This window comes from Podarcis gaigeae, assembly GCF_964106915.1.
Source record: "Podarcis gaigeae genome assembly, chromosome: 6".
Classification (NCBI taxonomy): domain Eukaryota; kingdom Metazoa; phylum Chordata; class Lepidosauria; order Squamata; family Lacertidae; genus Podarcis; species Podarcis gaigeae.
Genome location: NC_139682.1, coordinates 95945974 through 95967331, shown reverse-complemented (window position 1 = coordinate 95967331; position 21358 = coordinate 95945974). Strand labels below are relative to the sequence as shown.

Sequence of the window (21358 nt, the reverse complement as noted above, 5' to 3'; positions counted from 1 at the left end):
CTTCTAGAATGTAATAGTATTTACAAGTGGGTTATAGTTAAAGTGAATCTAAAACTTCCTAGAAGCAACAGAATTAACCTGTGTATTCCTTGAGATGCATAATTTAAGTTCTTTTCCCTCTGGGATTCTCAATTTTCTCATGATTTAAGCATTTTAAAAATGATTATTTCAAGAAGAATTTTAACTCCTTTGCAGAAAGCAAGGGCTCATTCTGACATAATATAATTCCTCCCTAGGGGAACATTGGGGGGGGATGGGATGTTGAAATCATACCCAGTGATTTAATTCAGCAGCATAAAGGAGTAAAGGCAGTTTGACAGTGACCATCAGCAAAAAAAGAAAAGAAAACGAAAAGTTTTGACCAGAGGGCTTTCATTCAGTCATTTGTTACAGCCTCTCTATTTTTAAAATTGACCATTTTTTAAAAAAAATAGTGTAGAATGGGAGGACACTGCAATTCCTACCACACAGCTTGCTTGCTCACTTGTCTGTAAATGAATAGCCAGGCATCTGAAGTTCACGTTTGTGCTACTTGCTTTGCAAACACCAAAGCTTTGGGTAAGCAGATAACAAAGGATGTAAAGCCAACTATTGTTCACATTTGTGCTACTTGCTTTGCCAGCACCAAAGCTTTTGGTAAGCAGATAACAAAGGATGTAAAGCCAACTATTGCTCATGAAGAAAAGCTCCCTTCAAGGCTGCAAAGAGTTGAAATGGGGACCCAAGTAGATGTGCACTTAAGTACTTAGCAGTCAGTTGCATATCTTGTTTTTTCTAAACAAATTTATGGGGTGCGAAAGCCCAGTCTCACTATGGGGGCAGTGAGTGAGAAGTGGTGGCTTATTTCTTCCAGGTTCCACTCAGATAAGGGAAAGGTCCCATTGTTGTCCCATTGCTACAGTTATCAGTCCACAATTTACACAGAATTTGGAATCTTTTTTACCCTAGGCAAAAGAGTTGCCAGCTTGAGCCTTTTCCCTACCCTTGTCAGCCAGCTTTCTTTAAGTAATATTTTCTTATGTCTTGTGGTCGAAAACAGTTGTGGATGTTTACTTATTTATTTTAGGTGTAACTCTAGTTTACAATTGCACTTGGAAGTATGCCTTATAGATTCAGGAAGAACTAGTGTTAGGTTGCGTTCACATCTTAGCACAGTTTTTCACTTCCCTTATCTCATGCTAGGCTTCACTCCACAGCTTCACAATTTAATTATAGAAGTACAGTAGTTGCAGTGAGTCCCAGAATTCTCCTGTAGCTGCTGAAGGGTGTTCCAAACCTTGAGGATGAGCCCCATCCCCAGGACAGCAGCAGAGCCAATAAGGATGGTCCTCTCCAGGCGGAGGAGCTGCCCTGCCCTCCCAGATCAGACCTATCAGGGATTTTTTGGGAGCTTCTCAAAGTCACAAGTGTAAAACAAAATATTTCTTTTATTGATTTATTATTATTACCTTTTCATTTCCCCCCTCTAGACCACCCAACACCTCACAGCTAGGGATTGGGGCACAGGGAACAGAGCAGGTCAACATTAGAGACTGCATGCCATTGTTGCAATGGGACAGCAAGCAGGCTCCTCACCCCTTCTGGGGCTGTCAGGCCACCCACCATAGGAGAAATCTCACTGGCCAGGCTAGTTCTCACTAATCCCACTTGTTTCAGGGCTGTTTTGGGTGATATATTTGCCAAAAAATGCTTACATTTTTCTAAGCTTCCCCCCACTCCAGGGGACCAGACATGAGCTTTGGGCTGCTGGGGTAACTGCAGCAGACATGAAATCCCAGAAAGATGTGTCAGGGACACAGTGGTGACAGGGGAAGGCCAAGCACTGCAGTCCTCGCAGGCTGGCTCTTCAGCATCTCATAATATGAGGCTCTTATTCCCAATACGAATAGACCTCTGGATCTGGGTAGTGATACCCTGGCTGGTTTTGTATTTGGAAGGGGATGGGAGGAGCAGCCATGTCTGTTCCAGTTTGGGGTTTAGAAAGTTCCAGAAGGAAACAGCAAAAGCACTATCCTTGGGAGCGCACTAGCCACAAAAGGAACAGGAGGTCTCCACCCTTGAGCTCATTATCATCTAGCTCCTCCAGGAAGTCATCTTTCTATATGCATATGCCTGCCTCTTCTGTCACTCTGCAGAAGGGAAGGGAAGACCAAGGACCCTTATGACAAGATGGTCAAGGTGTCTTCACAGGAGATTTGAAGCTTCTGCTACTGCCTTCTGGGCTTTGCTTGCCAGCTCTAGCTTCGTATGGCCAGGGTCCCTTCGAACTCTACAATTCTATGATTCTATTATTCTATGTGGTTCCAGGAGCTGGAAGGTATGTCCAAGGTGATTAAGGATGGTCTCGAGAAGATTGGACTGGCTTCTGTGCTCATGGCAGACACTTCTCATGGGTACCCTCAAGTTATAGTCTCAAGCCTTGACAGTTAACATGGTGGCCAGAAGTAACATATGACTAAGGACTTGGGCAACCAGTCAGTTCTTAGTCCAGGCTGGCTGGAGCATCCCTTCTCAGGTACAAAGCTGTTTGGCAAGGCATTTGATCTAGTGCTCAGAAATAGTAAAGATGAAAAGAAGGCCTAGTCTACTCTAGAAAGGAAGCAAAAGAACCAAAACAGTGACAGTCTTTACACTTGCTTATTCCACAAGGAACTGGACTTCAGTTTCCTGCTTGGCAGGGGGTTGGACTCGATGGCCCTTGTGGTCTCTTCCAACTCTATGATTCTATGATTCAGGGAAGTACTTCTAGCAGAGTTTATCCCAGGGGTTTGGGTGCAGCTCCATGCAGACCCAACCAGGGACAAACACATTTGCTATGTTCAGCAAGGTTTAGAATAAATCTTCCTCTTCCTGACACCAGCTCCCTGCCCGTAACTAAAGGTAGGTGACGCTTTACTATGCATCAAACTAGTTCTGAAGTATAGGTCTGGGAGATGGTCTCCCTAGGTTACATAATGGAGTATGTATGTTGTCCCAGAAATAAATTCATGGCCTCCCCAAGGTCATGAAATCTATCCAAACACCAGCCAGGGCTAGAAGCCATCAGCACCTTCTGGATGTCAAAAGACTAGCTCTTGTCTCTATAGTCTAGAGCAGGGGTCGGCAACTAAGGCCCGGGGACCGGATCAGGCCCAATTGCCTTCAGGATTTGGCTTGTGGACTGTCTGTGGATCAGTGTGGGGATTCTGTTTGTTCGGGCTGTGCCATTTTTCTCCCTGCGCTATTCCATTTTTTCTCCTTTCCCTCACACACACCACGGTGGCGCCTCCCTCCTCCTGGATTCTCCCTGCCCTGCCTAGAGGAGGAAGGGGGCTGGGCTGAGCTGGCTGAGCACCATTTTAAGCAGCCCCTCTCCGGAGTCAGCGCTTTCACACCGCTCATCTTCCCTCTGCTGCCGCCACTGTCGCCCTGGTGCTCCTGTGGGCCAGGGAGCGGAGCAGACAAGCTTGCTCTGCCTACTCACGAGAAGCAGCAGCAGTGGTGGTGGTGGCGGCAGCCCCTGGGAAGGTAAGCGCAGCAGCTGGGGGTGGGGCTGGGGGGTGGGGAGGAGGACTACTTGCCCCCTTTGCCTCTTCTTCCAGCTCACCCCCTCCCCAGTGCCCCTTCTCCGGCCAGCCGCAAGGTCTGAGGGACAGTGAACCGGCCCGTGGCTAAAATTTTTGCTGGCCCCTGGTCTAGAGATCTGGAGTCTATTCCTTTCTTGGTGCCACAAAAGGTTGGAGATTTCAGATCTAGTGGCTCAACAAGTTTCTCTTCCCACCAGAAGCATTTTAGGATGAATACTCTCAGATCCATCATGACAGCTTTCTTGAAAGATGGCTTTTTGTAATTAGTGGATTTGTCAGATGCCTATCTCCACATCTTCATCAGATCCAGCAACGGGATGATCCTACATTTTAAAAAATATTAATATTTTATTAAGGTGATTTCAATTAAAGGAATTAAAGTGATACGGGGGGAAAAGGAAAAATGAGAGGGAGAAAAACAACATCAAAGATACATATAAAAGCAAAAATTTGCAAAAAAAGAAATATATATATGATATTCCCATACGTTCTTCTCTAAAGTGGTATAATGTTATTGTACTAGTGCTTATGTAAATAGTAATAGCCTACAGCATTTTGTATAAACTCATTCCAAATGTTATTGCATTTATCCATACAGAGTCTGCACCTGTAAGCAGTCCATTCATAAATTGCGAGTGATGTCATACTGTTCCTACATTTTGTATGCAACAAAAAATACTTCAGTACAGGCTATTTGGGTTCAACATTCTAATATGGTCTTGTTCAGGAAGAAAGCTATGGAAAAATATAGAGCACACTTTTGTGTCCAGAGGCATGACTTAGTGAACTCTTCTCTATGTTTACCACAAGTGCCTTCATGATCCCTAGAACACATGTGAGTGATTCTGGACACCACCTGATTCAGGATGTTCCTCACAACAGAACATTAGCAGTGATGCTTTTCTTGTCTCCTCAGCAGGCTCTGCATGAGAAGAGTTTGAAACTGCTTCACTGTTGCCCTTAAAGCAGCAATCTTATCTTACCTGTACAGTATTACTTCTGCTTTATGACGTTTGCATACCAAACGTCTTCTTTCACAATCTGAAAGTTGTGTGTCCATCAAATTTGTTGAGGAGAACGAGGACCAAATGGAAAAGCCTAGGCCTTTTAAAACTTTAATATTTATTATGACAGCACTTACTGAATTTTTAGTTTTATTGCTCTTCTGCTATTTGGGCGTTTTTGTAGTTTTAAAGAGGGTTTTAAACTTTGTCCAGTTCCGCTTTAGTCCCTTTAGTGCTCCCTCTATTCTGCATAGTTATTTAAGTTCAAGAGACAAGGAATGACACTGTGGTTGTAGGCTTTTAAAAAGGCAAAATCACTTTGCTTCACATGCTAATCATCACAGGACAAGGGGCTGCATGCCAAATAAGGTGAACATGATTAGAGGAACTTAATCCTTCCCTATTGTACCAAGTCTTAGGTTCAAACCAAACCTTCCATAGTATGTTTGTGAACAACATATATTTATTTATGGACTCGGATTAGTAGCACTTTCTAAACTTCCTTTCTTCCGCTCAAATGGCTTGCACGGCTACTCTGTGTCTTCTTCAGTGTTGGCAAGAGTTAACTTCCTGTTTTGGTGGTTCCTCTCTTTCTGCAGAGGGAGAACCGCAGGCTTCAGGAAGCCAGCATGCGGCTTGAGCAAGAGAACGATGACCTTGCCCATGAACTTGTAACAAGCAAAATTGCTCTACGGAATGACTTGGACCAGGTGAGAAAAGCCTTCATCAGCAGGCAGGTATAAGCCGAAATTAGAGAAATCACAGTCTTAGGTTTGCAATTGGAGAGTAGAATTACAAACATTATTATGATGGGTGGGTGGTTCATGTTTGTGAATGGTATTTAGCGTTCCAAAATGCTGGCCTAAACCTTTAAAACCCTAAATGGCTTGGGACTAGGTTACCTGCAAGATCCACACTTTCTGTATATAACTACCCAAACCTTAGGATCCTCTTCAGAGGTCCATCTTCAAGTTCTTTCACCATGTGATTTTAGTGGTTGCTAGGGAGAAGGCCTTGGTGACAGCACTCAAGCTGTGGAATAACCTCCCTAGAGAGTCTTACCTGGCACCTTCTTTGTGGTCTTTTCATTGCCAGGTGAAGAGCTTTTTAGTCTCCCTGTTTTAAACTATGGGATCTTAAAATTGGAACTTTTGTATGTGGTGCATTTTTAGTTAAACTGTAAATTTGGTTTTAGGTTTCTCTCACTGCTGGGAAATTTTTATGCTGCAACAGTTTTTTATATTTTTAATGCATAGTATTTTCTCATTTTATATTTTTGAGGTACCAAAAGAACTATGTCATTGGGTTGCAGAGATAAATGAGTCCTTCTGGCCATGCTTACCATTGAGCTCCCACATGGCCCATGAGGGAATGTGGTCCTCAGGGTGAAAAAGGTTATGCACCCCTGAGTTCATGAAGGCCAATCATTCCCCCACTTTCAGAGAAACGGCTTACCATATACTTAAGACATGCCATGTTTGGGCTAAGCCCAGGAGAAGACAGGTGCCTGGATAAAAGAAGGTATAAACCAGGCTTCCTCAACCTCGGCCCTCCAGATGTTTTGCGATTACAATTCCCAGCATCCCTGACCACTGGTCCTGCTAGCTAGGGATCATGGGAGTTGTAGGCCAAAAACATCTGGAGGGTTGAGGTTGAGGAACCCATTCTATAATAAATGTCTCTGAGAGATGGATATTAGAAAAGTAAATGTTTCACCCAATAGGAGCTTTTCCAATCAGGGGTGTAGTGTGGCCAGGGCCAGGGGGCCATAGCCCCAAACGCATGATTTTGAGGGGATGCGAACCAGAAACCCCCTTGCAGGGATCCCTGTTCCACCCTACCTTCCACCGGAGGCCTCTTGGCCCCGGAGCCTGGCCTGGCCTTGCTGCCATGTCCCCTCGCCTGGTCAGTGTTGGGAGGATGTGCCCGCCAAGGACTACATCAGCTAGGCAGATTCCCCCCTGAGTGGTCAGGCAGCACAGTGTGGTCCTGTGAACCCTCATTGTCCTGCGCCCACCTGGCAGCAGCAGCAGTGAGGGCAGGGCTGGCGCGGCAGGTTTTCTTCACCCTCTGCGCCTCACCCCCTGTCCCTGCTCCCGCCCGGTGCCTGCATGTGTGCCCCAGGTGCCAGCAAAGGATGCAATGCTGCTCTTTCCAATAGCCTCCTGCATGTTTAATTAACTTAAATGAAAGATAAAATGACTACCCATGTGTAGATTTCATTGTAAAGAGAGATGTGGGAGGCTAATTCTCTGGACCCAGTATTTGGATATACATTATATCATAATGTTGTAAGCATTTATCTTCAAAGTGCCAAGAGAGATGACAAGTCCATACGTATATACATAAACACACACAAGCACACACCTCCATGCAGATATTCACACATCTTCAGGGGAGTGCACATTCCATTGATAATGGTAGCTCCACATAGAGGCTCAGATAAATTGTGTTGTTATTGTTTAAGAGCCAGTGTTGTGTAACTGGGACCTTCTTTGAATTCTCAGGCTGAAGACAAAGCAGATGTTTTGAACAAGGAGCTGCTTTTGACCAAACAAAAACTAGTGGAGACTGAAGAGGAGAAGAGGAAACAGGAAGAAGAAACAGCCCAGGTAAGAATAGTTTCAGTGATCAGCAGAGGAGGTAACTAACCTATATGCAGAACGCTTAAACATGGTGTATCAAAAGGGCAAAATAGAGAACATTGACTAAAGATCCCTTGAGCAATCACTCTCGCTTTCACACTGCACAGCCTGACCATGAGAGACCTGTTAGAAGCTCGATGTAAAATGCCTGGTTTGATTGATTGCATTATATCCTACCTTTTTCTCCAGGTTGCTCAAGGTGGCAAACATAGTTCTCCCTGCTCATTTAATCCTCACAACAACTCTGTGGGGCAGGTTAGGTTGTGAAGGACAGGGACTACTCCAGGAAAATAATAATAATAATAATAATAATAATAATAATAATAATAATAATAATAAATAATAATTACTACACTGGATGTAGTTGTGTTCATAATAAATAGCTTCAGGGAATCTCCAGACAAAAATTTTGTCCAGACAAAAATTGCCTTACCAAAGGTGATTGCGTTTCAACCTCCACTAGCAACAGTGGGAACAAGTTTAGCCCTTGTGCTGATGTTGGGCACCATTAATAATGGCAGAGCAGGAGGCAACATCTGGTCCTTGGGAGGCAATTCCCTGGGAAGTTCTCCTGGAGCCGCTCCGATAATTTCCAAGCAAATTGTCCCTGATGTTCATTAGTGCACCATTTGGAATGTTCTCCTTGGGCACCAAATGTGTTGGGTCAACCATGTGCATGTTTCCAATGCTTTGATCAGACAACTTCATGTGAATTACCCAGCGGATGAATGGAGGTTTCACACTGGTGTATTAGACCCCTCCCCCCTGCAGGCCAATACTGACAGGTAGGTGGGGCTAAACTGTCTGGTATCTTAATGGTGGATGAATTTGCCCACCTGCCAAGGCTGACCTGGGAGTGGGGGAGAGGGATCTGTTTTGCAGAGAACTTGCCAGTGAAGCAGCAGCCAGCAGGATTGAATGCTCTATTCATAACCTGATGTAGAAACTGGAGTGCTTCTCTCTGTAGGAGCCTGATCAGGACTTAACACCCCGCCCCAATCATCAGAGAATGTGGGAGTTTAAATCCTGCAGATTTGGCTGTGCATACCTCTTCCCTATATGCATAGCCAGTTGAAACACATACACACCCCACCCAAAAGCTGATGTCACCCTGCCCATCAAAGTGATGACAGGGGTGTGGTGTGAGGAAAATGGCCTCACTGCCCAATTTTAAACCTTGATAGGTCAATATTTTCTTCCAGACTACAGATCCCCCTTCCTTAATTTAAAGTATGCCAAAAAATGGGAATTTCTATTGTTCAGAAAAGGATATGAAGGGCTCGTCCACACTTCCGCTTACGCCATTCCTGGAAGGCATGGGTCCAAGCGGTTTTCTGCTTGCCCTGCTCCTTTCCAAGGGAAAACCTGATCTTTACCAATAGAGTGGAACACATGGCAACCCAGGAAAAGCCCAAATTGACTTTTGCTCCGATTGAGCACTAAAGAGCAGTTTATCCTGGGAGAAAGCAGTGGGACAAAAGGAAGTATGGAAAAGAGAGCTCCATCTGGATTAATGAACACAACTAAGGCTATACTTTGTTTAGAATTGCTGTTGCAACCCTACACATAAATATGCATTCAAAGAGTAAGGTGTGTCAGATATGCAACCTTTTACCACTGAGTGCAACAATATAAAAAGGTAATTACACCATAGTGACTAATCCATGTGAAGTGAATATCCTTGTGCATATAATATATTTGACCAATGATTGCCTAATATGTGTCATGAATTCTTCAGGTTACAACATCTAATGTATGCTTGGGGCAGAAGAAGCCCTGGAAGAGCATGCGGGGGCAGAAGAAGAGAGTGATCTCCTTAGCACAGGGTTGAATTTCTCCCACCATCTTGGATGAGAAAACATTGCACCAGATACACACTCCTGATGATTCAAAATCCAGAGCAAATAATTATAGGAAACATTTACCCTAGACTTTAGGGATTAAGGGTGCAATCCTAGCCTGGGAGTAAACCCCATGGGATTCAGTAGAATTTATTTCTGGAGTAGATATGGTTAGAATTGTTGCTATAAACTTCTAAGATTGCCTGAGAGTTGAGAACTGAGAATATAGAATATTGTTGATAAAGGGTATGTTTCAGAAAGTAATTAGTTAATGAAGTGTCTGGGATATACCTTAAACTTTAATGATAATATGTTTTCTCTCCTTCTGTATTAAAAGTTAAAAGAGATCTTCAGAAAACAGCTAGAGAAGGCAGAATCTGAGATAAAGAAGACAGCAGCCATTATTGCAGAGTATAAACAGGTAATGGGTTTTAAGAAATGTTTTCGTTGAGATTCCTGCATTGCAGGGGGTTAGACTAGATGATCCTCAGGGTCCCATCCGACTCTACAATTCTATGATTCTATGTTTTTATCTCCGCTTTCACTATGTGTAAGTTTCTGAAGAGTAACTATGTATACTTATAATTAAATAGCTAGCCACCCACTTCACAATTCAGGAACAAGCTTGTATTTGCTGCCAGTCAAGTCCGTGCCAAATGTTAAGAGGCAGGTTTGTCAATACTGATTTATAGAGCTAATAATCAGACTTGCAAATGCTCACCAATGACCTGTGAGGGAATGACTTTTATTATATTAATTAATTTATTTACTATTCCATCTTTCTTCCAAAGAATTCAAAGTGGCATATTTGATTGCAGGTGCGCTGAGTTGGGCCCAACATTGGGGGGGGGGGGTCACGCAATGTGCCTCCCTCGTCGGCCAGGCCTGCCAGGACATGCGGGTGTCACTTTGAAGATCGCCAGAGCACCTTCCTGGAAGGGGCTGGGGAGTGTGGGAGGGAGGGGGAAATTGCCCAGCGTGCCCACCTGGGCTGGAGAGGAACCCTAAGGATGCCTCTTGTGGCTCACTTTGCATGCACATTGCTTGGCTATTCCGAGGAGGGGGAAGGTAGGCAGCGAGGGGCTGCACTTGTAGCTGTTCTCGGAGCTGAAAGAAACTAGCGATTCCTGAGCCTCTTAAATGTGAATCACAAAAATACTCCCATTGGCAGCAGCTGTTGGTGTGCCTCTCAACTCCCTTCCTAATCCACCTTTTATCAGACATTCAGACTAGCCATGGGCAAAAGAAAAGAAGGGGGGGGGAGAGTTGGGGAGGCTCCGTAGCTCTCTCAACACTCAGCTCAGCCCAATCCCAGCCAATTCTCCCGGCCTTTTCTCCGCGCACACACACAAACACACACAAACACACACACTTGTGGGTAGTTTTCGAGTGCCCAAACCGAGGTCACTCCTGAAATGCTGCAGCCTTCCAACCACAACAGCACCGGTTGCTTCAGGGAATCCTCCCTCTTTTGCGCTCTGTCTCCCCCACTTTTTTGCCCATGGATCAGAAAGATCACAACAGGATCTAGTCTCCCCGCCACCATCTCCCTCCCCTGCAAAGCTTTCCTGCTGAGGAGTCGGTGCTGGACCTCATACAGGCCCTTCCCATGGGGGAAGCCCAACGGTAGACAGTCCAAGTGTGCAAGGCTGCCTTTTGCTGCCCAGAGTTGCCTCCGGCAGGCCCAGGGGAGCTTCCCTCCCGTCTGAGGAAGGAGCACTCGCCTTCCAGAAACACGCACTGGAGCTTTCAGCTCCGATGGCGCCCCCTCATCACAGGATTGCCGGCGGGTCTGTTCAGTTGGTGGGTGACCTCCCACCCCTGCCCGGCGTGTTGGTGCTCGCCCAGGGGCAGGGGGTGATGGTGGCCTCAGCTCCCTACCTTGAAATGTTGAGGGGCTGAATGCTCCTTGCGCCCCCTATAGCCAGAGTCCCTGCTTGATTGTCTCCCCTTCTCCTCCTATTTTATTCTCACCACAGCCCTGTGAGGTGGGTTTCACTGAGAGCTAGTGACTGGCCCCAGATCACCCAGTGAACTTCATGGCTGAGTGGGGATTGTGTTCTCCTAAGACCTAGGGCCCACCCAGACTACCTGTTCATTAAGCATTCGTCCTCACCTGGTCTTTACGGAATATCTATTCTGATTTGTTGGGCAGGGGGAGCAGATATAACAATGAGCTTTCATCCTGATTTGCTTGCACATTACATCTCACCATTAATCAATTGTTTATCCCAAACTTTGAGTGAATTTCTCTGTCACTTTCTTAACTGCAAATAGTCACTTCTTTTTAAAAAGTGGATCTATTGTGACAGAAAACTTTATTCCATTTTAACTATGCAAGCCTAAATTTCTGGTAAGCGATTGAATCCCTCCCCCAAAATGCTGATAGTCTGGAAGTGACTCTAGTATCCTAATCACTTCGACTGACCTTTGACAGAGTAAAGGCTTTCATGATGCTAAAAGAAGATGAAATGTCAACACCTTGGTTAAATATGTTAAATTTTCTTTTTCCTTAAGAATAAATGTTATTAAAAGCATATTATCTCCTCCTAGATTTGTTCTCAGTTGAGTAGCAGGCTGGAGAAGCAGCAGGCAGCCAATAAAGAGGAGCTTGAGGTGTTAAAGGTGAGAATACTCTGAATCTGACATGCATCTACCTCAAAATAGTATTTTGAGGTAGTGTTATTGTTAACAATTGTAGGTCTATAGCAGGGGTAGGTAACCTAAGGCCCGTGGGCCAGATGCGGCCCAATCACCTTCTCAATCTGGCCCACAGACGGTCCGAGAATCAGTGTGTTTTTACATGAGCTAGAGCTCAATGGGCTAGAGCTCAACATTGAGCCTACCAAGTGGCAATGGTGACGGCGAAGAGGGCCTTCTTCGCCGCCTCCATTGCATCTGCAGAAAACAGCAGCAGGAGACTTTTTCAGGTGGTTCACAATCTATCGGAACCACCTACACCACCGGGGCCTGGTAGGGACCCCAAGATCTCCTGCAATGGTTTTGCAAAGTTTTTTGCAGATAAAGTTGCTTAGATTCAGAAGGAGGTAGACTCCACCGTGGGAGCAGGGCCAGGGCGGGTGAGTGCTAGAGTTCTGTCTAGTCCTGTTACATGGGATCAGTTCCAATCTGTTACTTCTGAGGATGTGGACAGGCTGCTTGGACAAGTGAAACCGACCACCTGTCTCCTTGATCCTTGCCCATCCTGGCTGATAAAAGAGAGCCAGGAAGGGCTGGGTGATGGGCTCTGCAGGGTGGTGAATGCTTCCCTCTGTGAGGGAGCCTTCCCAGACCCACTGAAAGAGGCGGTCATTAAACCGCTTCTTAAAAAAACATCTTTAGACCCAGCCAATTTGGCCAACTATCGCCCAGTCTCAAATCTACCATTCTTGGGCAAGATGATTGAGCGGGTGGTTGCCGAACAACTCCAAGCATGCCTGGAGGATGCGGACCATTTGGATCTCTTCCAGTCAGGATTCAGGCCTCACCATGGGACTGAAACTGCCTTGGTCGTGCTGGTCGATGATCTCCGGTGGGCTAGGGACAAAGGTGAGAGCTGTTTCCTTGTTCTGCTGGATCTCTCAGCGGCCTTTGACACCATCGACCATAACATCCTTCTGGACCGTCTAGAGAGGATGGGAGCTGGGGGCACTGTTATACGGTGGTTCTGCTCCTTTCTCCTGGGCCGTGTCCAGAAAGTGGTGTTGGGGGATGAGTGTTCAGACCCCTGGGCTCTCACTTGTGGGGTGCCTCAGGGTTCCGTCCTCTCCCCCATGCTTTTTAATATCTATATGAAGCCGCTGGGAGAGATCATCAGTGGGTTTGGGCTGGGTGTTCATCAGTATGCAGATGACACCCAGCTCTACCTCTCCTTTGAATCAGAACCAGTGAAGGCGGTGAAGGTCCTGTGTGAGTGCCTGGAGGCGGTTGGAGGATGGATGGCGGCTAACAGATTGAAGTTGATTCCTGACAAGACAGAAGTACTGTTTTGAGGGGACTAGGGGGGCGGGCGGGTGTAAAAAAATAATAATGCATGGATCATTTTGTGCATTTCAGGAACTATTACCACAACACAGTATAATCAATGACTGCCTGTTGAATATGCAGTTAATTAGATATTTATATTACACAGGGGATGTACCTTTTTAGCAGCTGTGCGGTTTCCTAGGTAAAGGTGCAGCTCTTCAAAGCCCTGGAGTACTGTCGAAAGTTTTGTCTGCTTTAATTATTCTGTCTGACAGTTAAAGGTGTAGAAGTTCTAATGTGGAAAGGCTGACCTGCCTAAAAAATATCTGGAAGAGGCCTTGGTAGATTCATTGATGATTTCTGTCACACTCACCTGAACACAGGAGTGCTTTATTTGTGGGCAGGGCACACACACATACCCTGCTCCCAATGTCCAGCACCTCTTCAGACCTTCACATGTTTTGCACTAAGGACTGAAGTGGGCTTCTAAGGGCATTCTGTGAATAAACTTAGAAATCTTCTCATGTTCGGGAGTCTGTTTAATAAGGGTTCTGATCACAGATAAATTTATAAGACAGAATGTGCCTGGAGTGGGAGAAAGTTGAGCAAGCAGAATACCACCCAATGTGTGATGTGAATATGATTTAGGTTTCTGAAAGTGGACATGGCCAGTCCCTAGCACCAACAATGTATTGAGGTCTCAGATTTTCATGCCAAACTGGTCCCAGATGATGTTACACCTTTTTACAATACATTGTCTTCAGTTCAGGTAATTCTGGTATCCTTTTGGCCAGGAAGAGCCACATATCTGCTCAGCGACTTTGTAGTTGCAACTCACAACATCACCCTAGTATAGTGAGCAGCCTCTTTGATATCATAACTATCAACTGACTCTCTGATTTGACTATTTTAGGGTAAGGTGATGGCTTGCAAACATTGTAGTGAAATATTCAGTAAAGAGGGGACATTGAAAGTGCCTGCTGTACCAAGAGAGAGCCCAAGAACAGATGCAGATGATGAGAAAGATGCCCTTAAAAAGCAGCTGAGAGAGATGGAGCTGGACCTGGCACAGACCAAACTACAACTTGTGGAAGCCAAATGCAAAATACAGGTAATGTCATTCAATGCATGCTGTACTGCATTGCTGAAAATAGGCTGTTGTTGCATCTCTTGGTATGGTAAAGAATGAACTATACCTTTTCTACCCATCTAACTGTATTGGGGGGGACGCAGGTGGCGCTGTGGGTTAAAGCCTCAGCGCCTAGGACTTGCCGATTGAAAGGTCGGCGGTTCGAATCCCTGCGGCGGGGTGCGCTCCCGCTGCTCGGTCCCAGCGCCTGCCAACCTAGCAGTTCGAAAGCACCTCCGGGTGCAAGTAGATAAATAGGGACCGCTTACCAGCGGGAAGGTAAACGGCGTTTCCGTGTGCAGCTCTGGCTCGCCAGATGCAGCTTTGTCACGCTGGCCACGTGACCCGGAAGTGTCTCCGGACAGCGCTGGCCCCTGGCCTCTTAAGTGAGATGGGCGCACAACCCCAGAGTCTGGCAAGACTGGCCCGTACGGGCAGGAGTACCTTTACCTTAACTGTATTGGAGGGACAGATAGCATGTTTTTGAGGCAAACATATTCATTGACAATGAAGCATTTTTTGGTGGGACTCCTGTGGTGAGAATCTTGTGACTGAATCCAAAACTGCTTCATCCCCCTGGTGTAGTGACACAGAGCAATAAACTACCCCTTCCATTCTGCCTGTCAGTTGCTGGCAGGGCTTTGGGGGTGCTGTGGGGAATCCACAGCAGTCCAGTCCCCATTTGGATTCCTCTGTTAATTTTCAGGAGTGGCTGCTTTGTCTTTGCTTCATTAGAAGAGAAGGGGTTCCAGGTTTTTAAAAATTTAATTATTCCTTGCAAATCTGTTGAGAAGGATTTTCATAATAATCTTTAAAAGGATTGACACCGAACTTTTTAAAAATTAAAAATCGTACAACTCACAATTACATTGTTGCTGGCATCCACCTGTCTCAAGAGACAATGGAGTGCACTTCTGGAAGTGAAGTAAAACCGCTACACTAGCAGCACTGAAGTGACCTCCCTAGGGTGCAAGCCTGGTCAGTGTGTATGGAGGTCATCGGCTGCCCAGACAACAAAAACTCCCTCTCAGCCTCGCTGATATGGTCCAAAGGAAAGCAGAGTGATACGTTTGGCACCAGCTTGCCTGCAGGCGTTACCAGAAGGAGGCGTAGAAGGCACCATCCAACCGTTTTAGAGACTCCACTCTGAATTTGTGTACGGTTTACTCCTGAGCCTTTTCTTCTCCCAAAGATATCCCACAAGCCAATGAAGGTTTAGGATCAGAGTTTTCCTTCTCCTAGATGGGCTACCTTTCCAGGTTGATGCCACACTTACCTCTACAGCACATGTAGAAACCTCCTTCCTGACCGTTGAACCACTGTTGGTCTTGTCCACTCAATCTGCTAGAGCCTCTTTCCATGCAGCGGAAGTCCCTAGATTTAAGACCCATCAGCCAGCTTCACTTGCTTTAGCTGACCAGTCAAAGCCGTTTCCAGGGTGTGACCACTGTCACACGCTGACAGCTTCCAGAGCCACAGGTGAGAGCTGAGTGCAGGGTGGGGACCAAAGGGAGACAAACTACCCCAAAGGAGCACAATGTGTCCCTCACCAGAGGTACTACCTCTCCCCTAACACCCCATATACCTTACATTACATTGTAATGCCAGTGTGGTATAGTGGTTAAGAGCAGTAGTCTCGTAATCTGGTGAACCGGGTTCGTGTCTCCGCTCCTCCACATGCAGCTGCTGGGTGACCTTGGGCCAGTCAGACTTCTCTGAAGTCTCTCAGCCCCACTCACCTCACAGAGTGTTTGTTGTGGGGGAGGAAGGGAAAGGAGAATGTGAGCCGCTTTGAGACTCCTTAAAGGGAGTGAAAGGCGGGATATCAATTCCAAACTCTTCTTCTTCTATAATGTAAGCAGATATATGTTGTTGCTGTGTTTATCACTGAAGTTGTACATAGAAAATTATCCATAAACTTGGATTTTTATTAAGCTGGTCAATTTCAGCAAAAGATGACTCAAATGTCTAAGCCCTGCTGAATAGTTCTCTGATCAACACCGGACTGTTTTCATTTCACAGGAGCTAGAACACCAGAGAGGAGCACTTATGAGTGAAATCCAAGCTGCCAAGAACTCTTGGTTTAGCAAAACCCTGAACTCTATCAAAACAGCTACTGGCACACAGCCACTACAGCAGGCTCAGCTGTCGTCGTCACCCAAAGAGGGCAGCACATAGTTCCAGCTGGATTCCAAGCACCAAGAGCACAATGGACAAAGCAGCTTGAAACCCCTTGGATATTCACCCAATAGCACCTGTTCAAAGGGGGAAGCAGGAGACAGGCCGGAGAGCCAGCCTGCAAACCAATTCCTTCAGTGTCTTTTATTTGTTCTGATGTGGCCCTTTCCAAAGGGAAGTTATTTAAAGAATCCTGTTATATGTGGAATACTCGTTCCCAGCTGCCTTGCCACATCCTGGTACCTTCATATTTTACATGTTATTTTGTATGCCTAGAAGTTCAAGTATGGGGAGCAAATATTTCAGAACTATGTGTTCCATATGTTGCTAAAAATATTCATAATTATTTATAAGACAGTTTTTCCCCACTTTGGGAGAGGAGAGAGAGGGCAGGGTAAAATAATAAAGAAAAAGCACATTTATTATAATGCCAGAGCGTTTCCTGGTAGATCAGTTCAAAGGTTTACAGCTATTGTTGCACCCTGCCAAGATGCACCTGTTGTTTTAGGCTTGACTCTCAGGCCACATCTATAACAAGTGGAACAACAGTAATTTTAAAAAAAAAACTTGTAAAGCTACTAAACGAGAACATGCATAAAACCACATCTACTTTAATGCTGCCTTTAAGCATTCCGTAACTTATGCCGTATATTGCAAATAAGGGAAATAGCTCTTTCCCACACCTCTGTTCTCTTTTGCCAATCAGCAGACTTGGGGCACATCTCTCAAAAGCTCTTTGGAGCACTCACCTTCAAAATGAATCGAAGCTAGCAGAGGTGGACTTCCTAATGGATTGCACCCTTTGCTCTTTTGCACAGGGCTTGTGTAGAAGACATTCTTGGTCCTGGTAAAATGTGTCCAAAATGCTTTGATGGAAGGTGACCTTCACCTTTGACTGGCAGAACAAATTTTTCAGAAGATTCCTGTGTCTGTCTGGAAATCATACTTGTTTTATATCTTTCTAAAGTGCAAAAAAACACATTTGTTACATTTTTGAATTTAACATAAAATGTTTATAGAAATGCTTATTTCATGGAGAATTATACTATTGCTTAAATTGATGGAAATATTTTTTTTATTATGTGTAATGTGTATAATAATGTCTCACAGGCCCAAATCACTACTGGATAAGAAGTTGGTTATGTACCTGGTTTCCATGTTATGAAAAGTGTTTCTGGGACATTGTTCTGTGCTGATTTTAATCCAAATTAATGCAATAGCCTATCAGTCAGTTCTCTACAATAAAGTTTAATGATGCTCACGTTGTGTTTCATTGTTGGGCATATTTGCATATTAGGAGTTTTCAACACTATAATGCAAAGTTTGACTTGCTCATGATAACTGAGGGCCAAACCAAACATATTAATACTGTGGTTAGCAACCACATCTGGTTGTGTTGTTGTTTTTTATGAATAGGAGGGTATATACAAGTGAATATTATTTATTTGTGAAGTTTAAGTTGTTACAAAAAAAGATACCTAAGACAAAATAAAAATACATAACACAGTTAAAACAATTATTAAAACCAGGCATTCTGTCAAATAAGTTTGCTTCCCTGAATAACTTGTATTATTTTTAAGAGCAAGAGGAATTAAAAACAAGATGACAGAATAATAATCAGTAGCATAAGATATATTCCAGAGTGAAATATAAGGTTAATATTTATACAAAGCATATCAAATGATCATTAATTTTTTTTATAAATAATTTTTATTAACTTTTCCACAGCTTTTTATCATAACACACAAAACATAACAATAGAAAAAACATACATGTATAATTTCAAACTCTTAATTTCATATTCCTTACTCACCCGACTTCCTCATACCTCCCCTTTCTGCATTCTCGTGTCGAATTAATTAATTAAGAAATCCCTCCCTTATTTTCAACTTAATTATAATTATAATAACACTCATTTTCTTTAACTTAACCATTGTCGCTGTTAACCCCTTTTTTTCTCATTCAACATCAATCTAGCATTCACTAATTTTTGAGTATTTCTTTAAATAGTCTTTAAATTTTGTCCAATCTTCTTCCGCCGTTGCTCTTCCCTGGTCTCGGATTCTGCTCATCATCTCTGCCAATCTCATATAGTCAATCACTTTCGCCTGCCACTCTTCCACGGTGGGTAGATCTTGTGTCTTCCAGTACTATCAAATGATCATTAATACCAAATAAACTCAAATTTAGTAGAAACACTCCCTAAGCAGAAGAAATTGAGGCGTCCGCATGACCTCTGGCAGCAAGGATTTTATGAGTCAGTTTTTCAGAAATGTCAATAAGCATGACTTTTAAATCCACAAATCCAGAGAGTAACAGGATGTGTCCTTCCATCCTTGAGAGATCACTAAATGAGCAGTAACCAACAGATACAGAGAAGTAAGGTCAGCATTGGCACCATCAGAAATGGATGAAAAACACAACTTCGCGTCCAAGGGGACCTGTTTGCCAACAATAATGCCAATTTAAAACCAGCTTCCAGAACTTGTGTACATAGTTACAGCGCTACCACATATGCCAATATGTTCTTTGTACCTTAAAACCCTGACACCATAAGGAGGAGTTAGCTGAACCTGTGTTAAAAACCAGTGGACTTGGAGGAGGCGTGGACCAGATCTTGTGCCATTGAGAATCTTTTCATTTGCCTATAAGGTCCATCTCCCAAACCAATTAAGACTGTAACAGCAGGGAATATATAACAGACTCTGCCTTTCTGAATCTTTGCTGCAGCTAATCATAAGGTTTTAGGGCTCCCCACAAACTTTCTCCTTATAATTGCTGCTCTGAGGTTTCCTTTATTCCAGTGTTTCCCAACCTTTTTTGGGCAAAGGCACACTTGTTTCATGAAAAAAATCTCGAGGCACACCACCATTAGAAAATGTTTAAAAAATTAACTCTGTGCCTATATTGACTATATGCCGCTTGGCTCCCCGTGCTTCGGGCGAGTGTCTGCAAGCCTTGCGCGCCCGGCAGGAGCTCCTGCCAGGCGCGCAAAGCTTGGGGCGGCAGCCTGTTGCCCGAAGCACAGGGAGCCCTACGGAGGGCTCCCCGTGCTTCGGGCGAGTGTCTGCAACCCTGCGCGCCCGGCAGGAGCTCCTGCCAGGCGCGCAAGGCTTGGGGCGGCAGCCTGTTGCCCGAAGCACAGGGAGCCCTACGGAGGGCTCCCCGTGCTTCGGGCGAGTGTCTGCAAGCCTTGCGCACCCGGCAGGAGCTCCCGTCGGGCGCAAGAGGCTTGGGGCGGCAGCCTGTTGCTCTAAGCACATGGAGCCCGCCTCCCTCTCAGGCACACCAGGCAAAGTCTCGCGGCACACTATTGTGCCGCGGAACACCGGTTGGGAAACACTGCTTTATTCAAACCTCTGCTGTTGTTCAGCTTGCCTTCTTTTATGCTCCCCTCCCCAGCCCATGCAAATCAAGAATTGTGATGAGACGCTTCATAGGGCTGAGCGATGACAGCCTTACATTTGTATGTGAGGGAAAATTTGGGAAGAAATGCAGGTGGGAGTGAAATCAATCCTTTCCTGGTTGGCATTTCTGTAGTAAAATTCCCCCTGCCCACTTTCTCACCTATGGGGGAGAAATAAGACTGAAATGGAAAGGAAGCTGTGGAATTATTATTATTCTTTAAAGCCACTGTGGAAGGGTTAATTTCCCCCACCATTACAGTTCAGTTTTGCAGCCCCGGAGCCTGCATTTCCTTTACTAAATATATATTTAAAACTGGGAGTCTGATTATGTGTAAAAGTATGCCTTACATTACATAGATGTATTTGCCAACCAGAACAGGAAGAGTTTCAGTGGATGTTTTAGTACAAAACCTCTGGAGAGCAGCAGATTGGCAAAGGCTGGTATACTGGATGTTGCTAAATATATAATAATGGTGGACTCTCTTGCCCAGTCAAACAGCACTCCTTCAGTTTCAACCTCTGTCAATCGTAAGTCGTGTGGATGGCAGTGATGGCCACCAACTTGCATGGCTTTAAAAGAGGATTGGACAAATTTATGGAGGAGAATTAGGCTATTAATGGCTAGTAGCCATTGTGGCTGTGCTCTGCCTCCACAGTTGGAGAGAGCAATGCTTCTGAACATGTTGCTGAAAGTCACAGGAGGGGAGAAAGTGTGCTCAGATCTTGCTTGTGGGCTTCCCACTGGAGCACTGTCAGAACAGGATGCTGGACTGAATGCAATTACAGATTTCTCATCTGCAGCTACTGATCCAGCCTGGCTCTCCTTATATTCTTATATCCTTCTGAAGAAGTGTGCATGCACACGAAAGCTCATACCAAGAACTGACTTAGTTGGTCTTTAAGGTGCTACTGGAAGGAATTTTTTTTGTTTTTTCTTATATTCTTAGTTTTCCTTAGCAGCCACTGCTCCTTCTCGTCCTCTGAAATATGGAGGTACAACGGACTGTATCTGCAACTGTGGGGGACTTAATATTTAAAGTAGGTGGGAAAAACATTTTTGAAGGACCTCAAGTGGTTAAGAGCGTTTCCACTTGGACAAGTAGAGACCATGGTTCAAATCCTCCCTCTCTGCCCACGAACTTCACTGGGAGTGGCTCTGGGTCACAGTCACCGCCTCAGGAGGAGTCGTGGGGATTCCTACATCGCAGGGAGTTGGACTAGATGACTCTTGAGGGGCCCATTCCAATTCTATTATCTATGGAGGAGGAAGGCGGGAGAGCCACGCAGGCCACCTTGCGGTCCTTGGAGAAAGAGGTGGGAATAGAAGTGCAATATCTATCTCTCTACCTACCTACCTACCTATCTTGCATAAATGAACATATAAATTCTATATGACTATAATTCAACAGGCAGCCTTCGCTTCCGCCCTCGCAGAAAAAACCACAACACGACTTCTCCGAGACTGAACCCGGAAACTGCGCATCCAGAAAAACGAGACGCGCTTCTTCCGTTTCCATCTCCGCTTAAAAAACGGCCCCTCCCCCCCAGAGTTCTCCCTCTTCCGCTTCCTGTCTGGGCGCGTTGCGGCCATTGGCTGGGCGCGGAGCAGTGACGATTCAGGT

At 45.0% G+C, this 21358-nt stretch overlaps 1 protein-coding gene and 1 long non-coding RNA gene across 5 annotated transcripts in view; both read left to right on the top strand.

The window, feature by feature from the left end:
* RABGAP1L (RAB GTPase activating protein 1 like) overlaps positions 1-17590 on the top strand; it is a 148531-nt gene extending 130941 nt beyond the window's left edge. For all 4 annotated transcript variants that reach the window (XM_083743811.1, XM_083743812.1, XM_083743815.1 and 1 more), the window contains 6 exons: positions 5170-5280; positions 7078-7182; positions 9394-9477; positions 11610-11681; positions 13936-14133; positions 16174-17590. In XM_083743811.1, the coding sequence (XP_083599937.1) occupies positions 5170-5280; positions 7078-7182; positions 9394-9477; positions 11610-11681; positions 13936-14133; positions 16174-16329 (726 nt within the window). In that variant the 3' untranslated portion in view covers positions 16330-17590. The remainder of the gene's footprint in view (positions 1-5169; positions 5281-7077; positions 7183-9393; positions 9478-11609; positions 11682-13935; positions 14134-16173) is intronic.
* Positions 2522-3953, top strand: LOC310846899. The gene is made up of 2 exons (XR_014565601.1): positions 2522-2662; positions 2741-3953. It is a non-coding gene; the product is annotated as an uncharacterized lncRNA (long non-coding RNA).
* Positions 17591-21358: the final 3768 nt, after the last annotated feature.